Below are 17,708 nucleotides of genomic sequence, written 5' to 3' on the forward strand. Positions count from 1 at the left end.
GACTGGTCTCGCTGATTTTATAGTCCAGATGATACCAGGGGCTCCTCCAGCAGCCAGTGTAGTGTTCCACAGCTGTTAATCCGTTTTATTTTTTAAAGTCCATATTTTAAAAAGTCTGCGGTAAAAGACTATAAATCTGGACACATCCAGTGTGCTTGTGTCTGTTAAAAACAAAGTTCTGTACAGCCCCAGTCCTCCCACCATGTGCAAAAGTCCACTGGCTGCTGCTCTCCATACCATTTTCCTGGCCTGGTAAGGAGTCTCTGGATAACCTTGGGGTGAAAGGCTGCAGTTCTGCTGGCGAGCTAAACCAGCCCTCGCCCCTTCTTGGGCAGATGGAGGACACTCTGTGAAATCCACTGCAGGCCATCCCAGAAGAAGTCAAAAAGCAGGGCCCTGATGTTTGCTAGCAGGTTTGGTGGCGGATCCACGCATGCCAGCTTGTGCCAGAGAGACGACGTAGGACATCCCTGGAACTAGCCGCTTCCACCTTCTCAGCCTGCCCTTGATTTGCTTTATAGTGCCTTTCTAGTTTTTAATTTAAAAACTTGTTACTCCCCAAGTATTTAAAACCACCTCTTTTCCACACCAGGCATCCTGGGAGTGTGGGCTCCCCACCTCCCCACTCCCCATCTGAAACTGCATCTCTCTTTCCCCAGTTTACTTTTATTGATAATAAAAACACAAAAAATTTTAAAACATCAATTTTAATATTTACATCAGATTGGGATCCCACCATTACAGCCAGGTAATTTGCATATGCTGACAGGTAGAGTGAAGCATCTAGGTGTGGAATATTAAAACCAGAAAGAAGACTTCTCTGGTTTCTGAGGTTCCTGACGGCCATAAGGATGGCCACAATGCGGGCAGGGGAAAGCTGTACGTGCAAAGTAGCAGAATCCCATATGATGGCGAGATAGGTGGCTCTCTGTAATAGAGAAAGCACACTCTTCCTGGTGTTCAGCCGAAACCCCAAAACCTTTAAGTGAGCAAGAACGACATCTTGATGCCGGACTGCTAACTGCTCTAATTGAGCTAAAATCAACCAATGGCCGATATAGTTGAGGATGCGGATGCCCTGAAGTCTCAGGGAGATCAGAGCCGCATCGACAGATTTTGTGAAGGTGCGGGGTAAGAGGGCAAGGCCAAAAGGAATAACCTGATACTGGTAAGCTTCGGCCACGAAAGCGAACCCCAGGAGAAGGAAGGATAGATACATGACAGTACGCATCCTTTTGGTCCTACCGTGATAAACCAGTCCTCAGATCTGATTTGAGACATGACCTGCTTGAGGGTCAGCATCCTGAACATCCTCTCACAAGTAAATGGTTCAGCTGACGTATATCCAAAATAAGACACAACCCACCGTCCTTTCTGGCAGTCCTCAGATCTGTCACTTCACGGGACTTCGGCACAAGGATCCCTGACAGGGGGAGTGCGAGACGTAACGCTGCGTTTCTGTAACTCCCGATGAAAAATGGTGGGTTGGAACCACGCGCCTGTTTCTTACTCCTGAAGGAGTGAGTGAGGCGTCCAGCAACCTGTCCCTATCCCTGTCGGACATTTGCAAGAGAGTGAGCCAAAGATGCCTCTTTGTTGAGACGAGGGTGGCCAATGGCCCTAGCAGTCTCTTTAGTGGCTCTGTGGGCAAGGAGCTCATGAACTGGCCACTGGCCATTATTAATAATAATAATAATAATAATTAACGTGGCGCAATATGTGCAGATCATGCACAGAATGTGCAGAAAATCTGTGACGAAAGTGAGCAGTCAGATTCCTTGGGGGCCAACCTATCTCCGCCCCTAACTCCATAGCTCCTCGAGCCTAGCTTGCAAAGCGCGCCCCCTCTCCTCTTCAGAGAAAGAAAGGCGAAGCTAATGTTCTCGTCGCAGGCTGAAGAAACCGCTGAAAGGTGTGTTTCCGAGCCTGTGAACGAGTGCTGGACCCAGCAGGTGAGGTTAGAGTAAGGGACAAGCCCGTCTCGAAACCCTCTGCGAGGTCCATTTGCGAGCCCCAGGAACTGCTGCACCGCTCCACCCCAGCGAGAACGGGGGCAGAACCGTGAGGAGAGTGCCGCTCGAGAGCAGGGCGATGGCATTGACATGCAGCCGGCTCTCTCGAGAACCGACTTAGCGTGCTCCGCTCCCAGGATTTATTTTTTCGACTTTTTTTTTTTCTTTCTTTTCTGACGAACAATTGACAGACTATTCCGAAGGAGGAGAAGGAGAGGAGGAAGACGTCTATAGAGACGGCAGGGAAAGGAGAAGTGTAGGAGAGTAGAGGTTAGGGTTGGTACTTTAAATGTTTAAATGTTGGCACTATGACTGGTAAAGGAAGAGAAGTAGCTGATATGATGGAGAGAAGAAAGGTAGATATTTTGTGTGTTCAGGAGACCAAGTGGAAAGGGAGTAAGGCCAGGAACATTGGGGGTGGGTTTAAACTGTTCTATCATGGTGTGGATGGAAAGAATAATGGTGTAGGGGTGATTCTGAAGGAAGAATACAGTAAGAGTGTAGTGGAGGTGAAGAGAGTTTCTGATAGGGTGATGAACTTGAAGATGGAAGTTGAATGGATGATGATAAATGTCATCAGTGCCTATGCTTCACAAGTCGGCTGTGAGATGGAGGAGAAGGAAAGATTCTGGAGTGAATTAGATGAAGTGGTGGATGGTGTACCTAGAAATGAACGATTGGTGATTTGGGCAGACTTTAATGGGCATGTAGGTGAAGGGAACAAAGGTGATGAGGAGGTGATGGGTAGGTATGGCCTTAAGGAGAGGAATGTGGAAGGGCAGATGGTGGTAGATTTTGCTAAAAGGATGGAAATGGTGCAACCTGAAGGAGATTGGAGACTGTAAGGTGTTGGCAGGGGACAGTGTAGCTAGACAGCATCGGATGGTGGTCTGTAGGATGGTTTTGGAGGCGAAGAACAAGAGGAGGAGAGTAAGGACTGAAAGAAGAATAAGATGGTGTAAACTGAAGGAGGAAGAGTGTAGTGTGAGGTTTAGGGAAGAGGACAGACAGGGGCTCATTGGTGGTGAAGAGGTGCTGGATGATTGGGAAACTAATGCAGGAGTGATGAGGGAGGCAGCTAGAAACGTACTTGGCGTAACTTCTGGAAATAGAAAGGAAGACAAAGAGAAGTGGTGGTGGAATGAGAAAGTGCAGGAGAGCATTAGGGGTTAACAAAACAGAAGTTGGATCGACAGGGTGATGAGAAAAGTAGGCAGGAGTACAAGGAGATGCAGCAGCAGGTGAAGAGGGATGTGGTGAAAGCCAAGAAAAAGGCATATAAGGAGCTGTATGAGAGGTTGAACACTAAGGAAGGAGAAAAGGATTTGTACCGATTGGCCAGGCAAGGGACCTAGCTGGGAAGGATGTGTTGCAAGTTAAAGCAATAAAGGATGGAGATGGAAATGTGTTGACTAGTGTGGAGAGTGTGTTGAGAAGGTGGAGGGAGTATTTTGAGCAGCTGATGAATGAGGAAAATCAGAGAGAGAGAAGGTTGGATGATGTGGAGTTGGTAATGCAGGGAGTGGATAGGATTAGTAAGGAGGAAGTGAGAGCAGCGATTAAGAGGATGAAGAGTGGAAAGTCGGTTGGACCAGATGACATACCTGTAGAAGCATCTCCATGTTTAGGAGAGATGGCAGTTAAGTTATTTAACCCGATTGTTTAACAAGATTCTGGAAGGTGAGAGGATGCCTGTGGAATACAGAAGGAGTGTGCTGGTACCGATCTTTGAACATAAGGGGGATGTGCAGACCTGCAGTAACTACAGGGGAATTAAGTTGATCAGTCACACTATGAAGTAATGGGAAAGAGTAGTGGAAGCCAGGCTGAGAGAAGAGGTGAACATCTGTGAGCAACAGTATGGTTTCATGCCGAGGAAGAGCTAAAGATGCCTTGTTTGCTTTGAGAATGTTGATAGACAAGTATAGAGAAGGACAGAAGGAATTGCATTGTGTGTTTGTGGATTTAGAGAAAGCGTATGACAGGGTGCCAAGAGAGGAGTTGTGTTACTGTATGAGGAAGTCAGGTGTGTCAGAGAAGTATGTAAGGGTGGTGCAGGACATGTATGAGGACAGTGTGACAGCAGTGAAGTGTGCAGTAGGAATGACAGACTGGTTCAAGGTGAAGCTTAGACTGCATCAAGGATCGGCCCTGAGCCCTTTCCTGTTTGCAGTGGTGATGGACAGGTTGACGGACGAGGTCAGACAGGAGTCTCCATGGACTATGATGTTTGCGGATGATATTGTGATTTGTGGTGAGAGTTGTGAGCAGGTTAAGAAGAGCCTGGAGAGGTAAAGGTATGTGCTGGAGAGAAGGGGAATGAAAGTCAGTAGGAGTGGTTCAGAGTACATGAGTGTAAATAAGAGGGAGGGCAGTGGAGTGGTGGGGTTGCAGGGAGAAGAGGTGGAGAAGGTGGTGAAGTTCGGGTACCTGGGGTCAACAGTGCAAAGTTATGGTGAGTGTGTTAAGGAAGTAAAGAAGAGTGCAGGCAGGGTGAAGTGGGTGGAGAAGAGTGACAGGAGTGATTTGTGATAGTAGGGTATCTGCAAGAATGAAAGGGAAAGTTTATAGGACTGTGGTGAGACCTGCGATGTTGTATGGATTAGAGACAGTGGCATTGAGTAAAAGGCAGGAGGCGGAGCTGGAGATGTTAAGGTTTTCGTTGGGAGTGACGAGGATGGACAAGATTAGAAATTAGTTTATTAGAGGGACAGCGCATGTTGGACGTTTTGGTGACAAAGTGAGGGAGGCGAGATTGAGATGGTTTGGACATGTGCAGAGGAGGGACATGAGTTATATTGGTAGGAGAATGCTGAGGATGGCGCCACCAGGAAGGTGGAAAAGAGGAAGGCCAAGGAGGAGGTTCATGGATGTGGTGAGGGAAGACATGCAGGTAGTTGGTGTAAAAGAGGCAGCTGTAGAGGACAGGGTGTTATGGAGACGGATGATCCGTTGTGGCGACCCCTAATGGGAGCAGCCGAAGAAGAAGAAGAAGAATTGACAGACAATTTAACACATACACAGAGCGCTTCGTAAACGATCATAAGCTGGCTCTCACCTCACTCCATGTGCATTTTATACATCCTGGTCGTGACATCACCCTGCCAGCGTCCAATTTTTGACTGATTACACACATTATTTCAGAGTTCACATTTGGTCGCATTCCCAAAGCATTTCGACGAGGGAACCTTCCTAATTTACTCTATATTGTTTTATTCTTTAATTTGTTGACAGGACATAATTGTTAAGGAGTTTTATGTCTATTTTTATTCCATTTTTAAGCAGCTTATAAATGTGAGAATGTACCATAAACATATATGGAAATATAAACTAAACTACAACTCAGATTCGTATACTGACGTATAGAGCACTAAATGGTCTTGTGCCACAATATCTAAGGAAACATTTGTGCCTATTTAGATCAAAAAGTGCAGGCTATTTGTTAGTACCATAAATAACAAAAACTACAGCAGGCGGCAGAGATTTCTCCAACCAAGCACCACAGATATGAAACAGCCTTCCAATTAGTGTTTGGCACTCAGACACAGTCTCATTGTTCAAGTCTAGGTTGAAAACACATTTTTCCTTTGGAGGGAGGGTTTTTCTTCTGGAGGGATCATGGTTTGAGTGTTTTGTTGAAGTGGGATGTTTGGATGTCTTTGTTACTTTCCCTTTTGGTTATGCTGCCATAGCTTTAGTTATGCCAGAGTCCCAACTGAATCCTTCTCACATTGTACAGTGTCTTTAACTTTATTATAACAATAAGGATACCTAATATTCCTCATTTCTGTCTCCCAGTCACTCTCGCTCTCTCTCTTTTTGTCAAGTTAAACATGCTCCTGAGCTACCAGTGATCAGCATTCCTGCCCTTCTCCTTTCTTTAGATTTGCCTAGTTCATCCTGGCTCCCTGCCTCTGGATGGGGTTCTCTTCGATTGGAGGCCACTCTGTGCAGCTGGAGATGGTTTTGCCTCAATGGCCTAAGATTTATGAAATTACGGAACACTAAAGGGATGGATTTCGACTGTAGTTAATATGAACAGTCTGCTACAATGGCTCAGGACCACAGGTTGCATTTGGTTGCAATCACCTATCACTGCACACCTCACAAAAACGATGAACTGTAATAAATGGATATTCGGTGCCACCCAGATGAGGATGTTTTCCCATTTAAGTCTGGAATCTCTGAAGTTTTCTTCCTTATACCATCTCAGGGAGTTTTTCCTTGCCACAGTCACCACTGGCTTGCTCAATAAGGACAAATGATGCTAAATGAATTGAATAGATTCATTATTAAAGAAGAAGAGAAAGTCCAGGGAATTGTTCCTGAATGTATAGTTTTATTTTCCCATCTACACCATGCACCAAAACAAATATAAAGTTTAATCTATAAGTAAATAAGAAAAAATATATATCTTTTATTCCAAGGTTTGAAAGAGAGCTCATGTTGGGGACATAAGCAAAATCGTTTATCAACTTATCTTTTATCATCTGTTTGCTCGAATTGTGTATTTTTTCTTACTTTTAAAATATTCTGTGGAATGAATAAATGTAAATGCAAAGTCAAATTTACACAGTCTTTTCAAATTGTATATACCACTGTACATTTTTAGACCATGTACAAACAGATGTAAACAAAATAATAGAAATATATAGTACATAGGTGTAGAAGATATATATTCAACTGGGAGACTCAAACCTCTTCCTGCATGACAATGTGTGACAAAAACTCTTCCAGCATGACTCTCCCACAATACCAGCTTCATTAAGATATGGTTTACATGGTTTATAGAGGAACTCTTGCTATAGAGCTCTGACCTCTGGGATAAATCAGAATGCTGACTGTTACCCAGGGCTCCTCACCTCACCTACATCAGCACCTGACTTTTAGTTATGTCCTTGTGAATGAGCACATATCATCACAGGCACACTCCAAACTCCAGTGGAAAATTTTCCTGAAGAGTGGAGATTCTTATAACAACAATTGGGGACTAAATGTGGAATAGGACGTTCAAAAAGCACATACGAATCTTATAGTCAGGTGTCCACAAACATTTTTCATAGACTTAAATCTAACACAAAGTAACTTATTTTACATGCATTTTACAATTTAAGAGAAAGCAGCAACTTGGCATCCCTATAGACTTCCAGTCATTAGCATAAAAAATTTTTTTCCTTTGTTATTTTTCTAATTAATTCTAGTAATATTTAGTGAGAAAATTAAATTACATGCAATGCCTTATTCATGTTATGTATAATAGATGGATATTTATGGATCGTTTGAGGTTCCTCAAAATCTCAGTTCAGAAAATGAATACTGAATTTAAATAGAAAACCTCTGTTTTACAATTTAAACAAGAAATGAATAAGCAAATACAGTAAGCTACTGGAATTTAAAACAAGAAAAACATTTCAAAGAACTGTATACAGCTGTCAAGTGTATAAGGACAGCTTTATGCCAGGACTAATAACACTTTTATAAAATAATACAAACTGTGTTTGTATTTGGTGGGTTTTTGCTTCAAAGTCACAGATTTAACAAAGTGAGAAAGACAGATTTGAAATTGTTTATAGCTATAGAATGTGATACCATTAGGCTTTAATGAAAGCAAAATGTATCTCCTTCTGCAGACTTCCCTTTCATCCTCTCATCTTCTTTGGATTTAAAAGCCTAGGTCACTCGCTGATGGGAAAAAAAGGAAAATATTAGCCTATGAACAACAACAACAAAAAATCTTACCAGTCATCAAACATTGGCATGTGCATGTGGTTTCCTTACACTGATGGACTGTTTAACTCCAGTTCTCTGTGCCACTAAGATAAATAAATAAAAATCAGCATGATCAACTACATTGAAAAAAAAAATGCCTTGTTTACATTGCTTTAATTTGTCTTGTGTTTTTCTCTATAAGTCATTTTGTATGTTCAGACCTCTTATATCTAATTTCACTATCTTCCTGGTTATGTCCACTAGATCTTACTTTAGCTTACTAACTTTTATTATCTTTGTAGTTAATAAACCCTCAGTCACTACCCTTTTATAATCTTGGTCTTACCCTTACATGTTGAGGAAATGTCAACAGTGATAGTACAGAGATCAAATTTATTTGTGTTAAACTATGCTGCATGTCAATCCAAGTAGGCTTTTACTGTCATTCCAACTATTTACAGTACAGTATACAGCTAAACAAAAAAATACAGGACCAAGCTGTTTAATAGAAACAGCAGCATGTTTTATTTCTATAAATGTGTTTAGTAAAAAAGGAGCCAAAGGAAATTATTAAGAGACATTAACTAGACAGGGTATTTTGGAAGTCTACTACAGTTTTGAATTGTCTGAATTCTGAGAATTTAAGACACATATAATACATTCAGAAAGTATTCAGGCCCCTTTCACTTTTTTTTTTTTTTTTTTTACATTTTATTATGGTGCAGCCTGTTTCCAATAAGTGTCTGTAAATTTATTAAGAAGAAAAACCTTAAATATCACATGTACATAAGTATTCAATACTTTGTTAAAGCACCTTTGGCAGCAATTACAAGCCATTATGCTCTTGGGAATACACAGAGCAGCAGTTTTTCTGTAGCCTTCACCAGGTCTGTGCTTTCAACAATCCTGTCTCTGACCTCTGCAGGTAATTCCTTTGACCTCATGACTTGGTTTATGCTTTAATATGCATTGTCAGCTGGTGAACTCTAAACAAGGTGTAGAAACATGTCAGCAATGATCAAGAGAATGGGGAGCACCTGAGCAAAATTTCAAGTGTTGTTGAATGGGTCTGAATACTTATGTACATGTGATATTTCTTTTTTTTTTTATTAATTAATTAGACTTAATTTTTTTTTATTAAGTAAACAGTCATTTTTAGGATTTCTTTTGCACTTTGTCTGTATGAGCTAGTGAGTGTAGAATGAAAGAAATAAATTAGAATTTTAGTAACAGGCTGCAACATGACAAAATTGAAAAATTATAAGCGGTCTAAGCACTAATAATGGCATCTCCACGACTCTCCACCTAGCCCTTAGTCACCTGGAAAACAAGGACTCATATGTATAGATGCTGTTCATAAACTTCAGTTTCAGCATTCTACACTATCATTCCTAGGCATATATTCAAAAAGCTTGTTTGTTATCTCTGACACTCTCGGTGCTTCAGGGCATGGGCAGCTCCAGTGAACACCCCACTTGCTTTCCACCCAGCACTGTAACAGTCATAGGAGGTTTGCCGACTCTCAGGACTATCTAGCAGCCTGGCAGGCTCTGCCAGACGTGTCTCGGGGGGTCCTGTGCACTGTAGACGATTCAGGTATCACCCGCCTCGGTTCAACGTGGTGTCTCCCACCCCGGTGGGGACCAAGCAGGCTCTGGTCATGGAACAGGAAGTGGACACTCTCTCGAGGAAGAGTGGTCTGGGATCTGTACAAGCTGGCATGTCAGATCCTCCTGTGGGCAAGCTGCTCTCCTTGAAAACAACGTATATTAAACAAGGGAGCAGATGCCCTTTCGAGGCATGGCCTGAGACCCGGGAAATGGCAACTCCACCCGAATGTAATGGAGCAAATCTGGGAAGAATTTTAAAGAGCTCAGTTGGACCTGTTTGCACCTCAAGATACATCGCACTGCCACCCTCTGGTTTTTCCTAACAACCCCAACAACCCCAGCAATGGTACAGGCACAGCAGAGACTGCACCTGTATGCCTTTCCCCCTGTCACGCTGCTCCCAGGAGTTTTGGAGAGAGTTTGATAGGACGGAGTCTGTCTACTCCTGGTGGCCACACGGTGGCTGGGCAGGCAATAGTTTGCAGACCTGGTAGCCTTCTCGAACACCCTCCCTGGGAGATTCCTCTAAGGAGGGATTTTCTATTTCAGGCAGGAGGTACAATAATGCACCCCCGCCCAGAGCTGTGGAGGCTGAGCTACCAGCTGCTGGCCTCTTCACCGAGGTGGTAGAGACCATTCTTCAATCCAGAGCTCTCTCTACGAGGACATTGTACGCCGCAAGGTGGCACCTGTTCACTGCATGGTGTAAGCAACACCACTTAGATACTGATAACTGCCCAGTTTGTTCAGAGCTGGAATTTCTCCAAGGGTTGGCTGCTTCCACCCTGAAGGTTAAGTGTCCACCATTGCAGCCTGTCATGCCCCCCTCACGGGGCAGTTACTGGGTAAGAACCCATTGGTGACATGTTTTCTCCGCAGCACCATCCTCCGCACCACCTGTCTTAGAGGCCATGTTGGAGCCTCCCTTTGAACTTCTGACCTCTCTCAAAAAAGAAGGGGATCTTCAGGCCCTCTCTGTGGCACCTTCTTTCCTCAAATTTACTCCATGCTTGGGCAGTGCCTTCATCTACCTTAAATCAGGATATGCACCTCAGGAACCCTTAGTCGTCCCACAACCTGTTATGGCTGCAGGCATTTTCTCTGCCTTCCTTTCAGGCCCCAGACCAGGAAAAGCTTAACTGACTGTGTCCAGTGTGAGCACTAAACATTTACGTCCAAAGAACACAACTGTGGAGGAAGTCGGAGAAGCTGTTCATCTGGTATGGCCCTCTCTGAGGAGAGGTCACCCTGCGAATAAGCAGATGCTCAGCAGATGGAAAGTTGATGCTATTTCTTCCTTTTATGGGTCCTCTGGTCTTCATGATACTTTTGGGGTCAGAGCGCACTCCACTCGAAGTGTGGCTGTCTCTAAGGCTTTGTCCTCTGGAATTTCCCTCCAAGACATTTGCAACGCTGCGGGCTGGCCACAATGCTGACCTTTGTCAGGTTCTATATCCTCAGGCCAACTCCTGGCCTCTCTGTCCTTCCACCTAGCCCTAGCTATGCCAACCATACTAGGCAGGGATTGTTCAGTCTGGCTTGAACGGACACTCATTTCAAAAACGTTTTTGACGCAGCTCAAGTCACTGGAGGGGAACGTCTCCAGATTATGTAAGTAGCCATAGTTCCCAAAGGGAATGAGATAGTTCCCAAACGAGAAGCGTCTCCATTCCACACTGCCTGCATCCTTGCAGCGCTTCTTTCCCTTTTTAGAAGCGAGCGCTGGTTTCACTCCATTTGCTTTTATGCATCCTGAGCGTGATGCCACCCCGCCAGTGATACCACGCTTTCCAGTGGACTGATCACACACGTGATTCAGCACGTGGACAACGCAGAGGTGTTTCCAAAGCATTTCTGACGCAGCATCTCATTCCCTTGGGGCACCATGGGTACATATGTAACCTGGAGACGTTATTCTTTATTTTTGCAGTAGTTATATACATCAATAAGTGACTGCATGTATTCTGCACATTATTCCTAATTTTTGTAGCAGTTATATAAATAAATAAGTGACTGCATTTAAGGAATAAATATGAACAAGTTTTAGCACATGCAAAAAAAATATATAAACTGCTGATTATCTTGTGATCTTTGATCTTTTAAAAATTGTAATAAAGCTTTGCAATATCAGTCAAAAGTTTGGATATTTCAAAGTTGATGTTTGGGATTTGTTTTAAGGCAAATGTAATTGGTGACAAATGCATCTGTATAAATTTAAATCCTATATATATATATATATATATATACTGTCACATTAGCAGCCTGCTCTAAGCCAGATGAGCGAGATCAGCTTAACAATGTTGAGAAGTGTGTAAAGGACATTAGACAGTGGATGCTTAATAACTTTCTTCTGCTCAACTCAGATAAGACGGAAGTACTTTTACTAGGACCACATGCAGCTAGAAGTAAAGTTTCCGATTACGCAGCATCTCTGGATGGTGTTTCTGTTTCAGCGTGTACGGCTGTCAAAGACCTTGGTGTGATTATTGACCCGAGTCTTTCCTTTGAGTCTCACGTGAATAATATTACCAGGGTCGCCTTCTTTCACCTTAGAAATATTGCTAAAATTAGAAATATGATGTCGTTACAGGATGCAGAAAAACTAGTTCATGCTTTTGTTACTTCTAGATTAGACTACTGTAACACTTTACTGTCTGGGTGTGCGAGTAAGTGCATAAATAAGCTTCAGTTAGTTCAGAATGCAGCAGCAAGAGTCCTCAATAGATCTAGGAAATATGACCATATCTCCCCTGTTTTAATCAGTCTACACTGGCTTCCATTCAAATCTCGCATTGATTATAAAATACTACTACTGACGTATAAAGCACTTAACGGTCTCGCACCGCAGTATCTGAGTGAACTTTTGTACCAGTATGATCCTCCACGCCTACTTAGATCAAAAGGTGCTGGCTATCTGTTGGTTCCTCAAATAACAAAGACTACAGCAGGGGGCAGATCTTTCTCTTATAAAGCCCCACAGTTATGGAACAGCCTTCCAGCCAGTGTTTGGGACTCAGACACAGTCTCAGTGTTCAATTCGAGGTTGAAAACGTATTTATTTAGTCAAGCCTTTTATCAGTAGATTTTTGGCCTGGGTTACCAATGACGGCCACAGATATCGTTAGCCAACAGGATACCGGTGGAAATTGGGCTACTGTTGGCCGAAGAGGGCAAAGGAGAGGAGGAAGATGTCTACAGAGACAGGAGGGAAAGAAGAATTGTAGGAGAGTGGAGGTTAGGGTGGGTACTTTAAATGTTGGTACTATGACTGGTAAATGGAGAGAGGTAGCTGATATGATTGAGAGGAGAAAGGTAGATATGTTGTGTGTTCAGATGACCAAGTGTAAAGGGAGTAAGGCCAGAAACATTGGAGGTGGGCTTTAACTGTTCTATCATGGTGTGGATGGTAAGAGAAACGGTGTAGGGGTGATCCTGAAGGAAGAGTACAGTAAGAGTGTATTTGAGGTGAAAAGAGTTTCTGATAGGGTGATGAATGTAAAGCTGGAAGTGGAAGGGGTGATGACAACTACTGCAAAAGTGATAAGAGAGACAGCTGGAAAAGTACTTGGTGTGACATCTGGAAATAGAAAGGAAGACAAATAGACGTGGTGGTGGCATGAGGAACTGCAGAAGAGAATAAAGAGAAAGAGGTTGGCAAAAAAGAACTGGGATCGACAGAGTGATGAGAAAAGTAGGCAGAAGTAAAAGGAGATGCAGCAGCAGGTGAAGAGGGATGTTGTGAAAGCCAAGGAAAAGGCATATGAGGAGCTGTATGAGAAGTTGGACACTAAGGAAGGAGAAATAATAGGATTTATACCAATTGGCCAGGCAGAGGGACCGAGCTGGAAAGGATGTGCTGCAAGTTGCAAGCAATAAAGAATGGAGATGGAAATGTGTTGACTAGTGAGGAGAGTGTGTTGACAAGGTGGAGGGAGTATTTTAAGCAGCTGAAGAACGAGGAAAATGAGAGAGAAAGTAGGTTGGATAATGTGGAGATGGTGAAGCAGGAATTGGATTGGATTAGTAAGGAGGAAGTGAGAGCAGCGATTAAGAGGATGAGTGGAAAGTCGGTTGGATCAGATGACATACCGGTGGAAGCTTCGAGATGTATAGGAGAGATGGCAGTGGAGTTTTTAGCAAGATTGTTTAACAAGATTTTGGAGGGTGAGAGGATGCCCGAGTAAAGGAGAAGGAGTGTGCCGGTTCAGATTTTTAAGAATAAGGGAGACTCACAGACCTGCAGTAACTACAAGGGAATAAAGTTGATCAGTCACACCATGAAGTTATGGGAAAGAGGGAACTGAGGGAAGAGGTGACCATCTGTGAGAAACAGCTTGGTTTCATGCCAAGGAAGAGCACCACAGATGCCTCATTTGCTTTGAGAATGTTGATGGAGAAGTATGCATTGTATGCATAAAGTTTGCATTGTGTGTTTGTGGATTTAGAGAAAGCGTACTACAGCCTGCCGAGAGAGGAGTTGTGGTATTGTATGAGAAAGCCAGGTGTGTCAGAGAAGTATGTAAGGGTGGTGCAGGACATGTATGAAGACAGTGTGACAGCAGTAAAGTGTTCAGTTGGAAAGACAGACTGGTTTAAGGTGGAGGTTGGACTGCATCAAGAATCGGCTTTAAGGTCAGACAGGAATCTCCGTGGACTATGATGGTTGCGGATGATGTTATTTGTGGTGAGTGTAGAGAGCAGGTTAAGAAGAGCCTGGAAAGGTGGAGGTATACACTAGAGAGAACAGGAACGAAAGACAGTAGGAGTAAGACATGTATGAATGTAAGACATGTAAGTACATGTATGAATGAGAGGAAGGGTAGTGGAGTGTTGCAGTTGCAGGGAGAAGAGGTGGAGAAGGTGGAGGACTTTAGGTACCTGTGGTCAACAGTGCAATGTAATGGAGAATGTGTTAGAGAAGTGAGGAAAAGAGTGATAGCAGAAGTGATTTGTGATAAAAGGGTATCTGCAAGAGTGAAAGGAAAAGTTTATCGGACTGTGGTGAGACGATGTGCGATGTTGTATGGTTTAGAGACAGTGGCATTGAGTTAAAGACAGGAGGTAGAGCTGGAGGTAGCAGAGCTGAAGATGTTGAGATTTTTATTAGGAGTAAGGAGAATGGATAGGATTAGAAATTAGTTTAGTAGAGGGACAGCGCATGAAGGACGTTTTGAAGACAAGGTGAGGAAGGTGCGATTGAGATCGTTTGCACATATGCAGAGGAGGGACATGGGGTACATTGTAGGAGAATGCTGAAAATGGGGCCACCAGGAAGGAGGAAAAGAGGAAGACCAAGGAGAAGGTTTATGGATGTGGTGAGGGAGACATGCAGGTAGTTGGTTTTAACAAAGCAGATGTAGAGGACGGGGGGGTATGGAGACGGATGATCTGCTGTGGCGACCCCTAATGGGAGAAGCCAAAAGAAGAAGAAGAAGATATTTTCAAAAACTAAGCTTTTTTTTTACTATCAGAATGGTCATGTAATGAGGGTGAAGAAATAGAGAACTGCTTAATACATGTAAAAATTAAATACAAAGTGAAATACTAAAACAATTTACCAAAACACACATTAACCAGAACAATGAATAAGATAAAAAAAACTGCACCCTGACCAAAAATGACAACGTGAAAAGAAAATTGTGAGACACAGCATGCTGTGAAAGGTAATCACTATTATTGTAATTGTGCAATAAATTAAAAAGCCCCAACTTTTGACTGATAATGTATACTACAACCTTAATAGAATCACTTTCTATCTTTATTTGAAGACCATTTGCAGAACAAAAGTACGAATTTACTGCACCTTTATGCCACATATGCTATCACTAAGAATAACAATGATATTGGTGCCCTTACTATATTGTGTTTATTACTAAAACTGTAAATGCATAAGAAAAACAACAGAAATGTACAAAAAAAAACATTAAATCAAATGTAATAAGATGAAACATGACTGTTATACAGTGGGGCAAAAAAGTATTTAGTCAGCCACCAATTGTGCAAGTTCTCCCACTTAAAATATGAGAGAGGCCTGTAATTTTCATCATAGGTACACTTCAACTATGAGAGACAAAATGAGAAAAAAAAAAATCCAGAAAATCACATTGTCTGATTTTTAAAGAATTTATTTGCAAAATATGGTGGCGGTTTTCATAAATCAATCTCAAGCTCTGTGCATGAACAAAACTTCAAATTTATAAACAGGATATATCTTACCCCAGTACGCCTCCACAAAATGTACCAAAAAATGTATCTCAGATGTGTTTTAAATGCAAATCTGAAATAGGAACGTTGATGCATTTATTTTGGGACTGAAGGAACATCAAACCTTTTGGCATGAGGTACATGATATGGTTCAGAAGACGCTGGGTAGAAAATTTACTTTTTCTCCAACTATTTATTTACTAAACTGCAAAACGTCATTGGATTTCTCTACTGACTCACAGTCTTTATTAAATTTCATTACTTATTTGGCAAAGAAATGCATACTATGGTCATCACAGCAGGTACCAAGTTTAAAGATGTGTTTAGCACAAATGGCTAATCTTTTCCCTTTGGAGAAACTTACGTATGACTTGCAGAATAAATCCGATGTATTCTGGCGGATATGTGCCCCTTTGTGGGATTTACTTACTCTATAGGCACGACCCTAGCCCTGACTTATGTTTTTCTTTTTTGTGTTTTGTTTTGTTTGCTCATGTTTTTTTATTTTTTTATTTTTCCACTTTTGTTTTGATTCGCCCTTTGCCTTTTCATGGTCACTTTTTCATATTAGCATTATATTGTTGTTATTAATATGCTTGAGTGTATGCTGTGTGTGTTGACTGATCGGCTCTGTTGTTGTTTTGTTTTAGTAAGAAATAAATAAGAATATAATAAAAAAAAATAATAAAAGAAAATAAAAAAAGAAAATGGAAGACATACAAGACCACTGATAATCCCCCTCGATCTGGGGCTCCACACAAGATCTCACACCGTGGGGTCAAAATGAACACGAAAGTTGAGCAAAAATCCCAGAACCACATGGGGGGACCTAGTAAATGACCTGCAGAGAGCTGGGACCAAAGTAACAAAGGCTACTATCAGTAACACACTACGCTGCCAGGGACTCAAATCCTGCAGTGCCAGACGTGTCCCCCTGCTTAAGCAAATACATGTCCGGTCCTGTCTGAAGTTTGCTAAAGAGCATTTGGATGATCCAGAAGAGGATTGGGAGAATGTCATATGGTCAGATAAAACCAAAATAGAACTTTTTGGTAAAAACTCAACTTGTCATGTTTGAAGGAGAAAGAATGCTGAGTTGCATCCAAAGAACACCATACCTACTGTGAAGCATGGGGGTGGAAACATCATGCTTTGGGGCTGTTTTTCTGCAAAGAGACCAGGACACCTGATTCGTGTAAAGGAAAGAACGAATGGGGCCATGTATCGTGAGATTTTAAGTAAAAACCTCCTTCCATCAGCAAGGGCACTGAAGATGAAACGTGGCTGGGTCTTTCAGCATGACAATGATCCCAAACACACAGCCCAGGCAATGAAGGAGTGGCTTTGTAAGAAGAATTTCAAGGTCCTGGAGTGGCCTAGCCAGTCTCCAGATCTCAACCCCATAGAAAATCTGGAGGAAGTTGAAAATCCGTGTTGCCCAGCGACAGCCCCAAAACATCACAGCTCTAGAGGAGATCTGCATGGAGGAATGGGCCAAACTACCAGCAACAGTGTATAAAAACATTTTGGAGACTTACAGAAAACATTTGTTCTCAGTCATTGCCAACAAAGGGTATATAACAAAGTATTGAGATTAACTTTTCTTATTGACTAAATACTTATTTTCCACCATAATTTGCAAATAAATTCTTTAAATATAGACAAAGTGTACCTATGATAAAAATTCAGGCCTCTCTCATCTTTTTAAGTGGAAGAACTTGCACAATTGGTGGCTGACTAAATAATTTTTTGCCCCACTGTAAATGATGGCTGTATCACTTTTATCAATATATTAATTTGTTTATTAAGCACTTTATTCTGTTCAGGATCAATAGGGAGTCCACTGTATTAAATACACCTTGTACTGTATACCTTGTATATCTCACAGGGCCCTATGCTGACACATATATTCATATTTTAGTGTAGCCAAACCACCTACTGGCATCTTTTTAAGAGGAAGGAGGAAACTGGAGAACCTGATGGAAACACACCAAAAAAGAACATGCACAGACAATAATCTGATCTCTAAATAGTGAACCTGGAGATGTACCCTTCATGCACACAAACAAACACACCCCTGAGTCTAGAAGTCAAAATCATGGACTGTTGAAAAGGTAGTAGATTTAATGCAGAAAATTAGCTTGATGTAATGATAGAGAAATATTTAAAAATT

The 17,708-nt window shown here is 42.2% G+C and overlaps 1 protein-coding gene across 3 annotated transcripts in view; it reads right to left on the reverse strand.

The window, feature by feature from the left end:
* Positions 1-6,334: 6,334 nt before the first annotated feature.
* Positions 6,335-17,708, reverse strand: part of prom1b (prominin 1 b) — a 78,531-nt gene continuing 67,157 nt past the window's right edge. For all 3 annotated transcript variants that reach the window (XM_083532537.1, XM_083532536.1, XM_083532535.1), the window contains 2 exons: positions 7,791-7,825; positions 6,335-7,694 (listed from right to left, as the gene is read on the reverse strand). In XM_083532537.1, coding sequence (XP_083388663.1) covers positions 7,804-7,825 — 22 coding nt within the window. In that variant the 3' untranslated portion in view covers positions 6,335-7,694; positions 7,791-7,803. The remainder of the gene's footprint in view (positions 7,695-7,790; positions 7,826-17,708) is intronic.

Source organism: Silurus aristotelis (assembly GCF_946808225.1).
Source record: "Silurus aristotelis genome assembly, chromosome: 27".
Classification (NCBI taxonomy): domain Eukaryota; kingdom Metazoa; phylum Chordata; class Actinopteri; order Siluriformes; family Siluridae; genus Silurus; species Silurus aristotelis.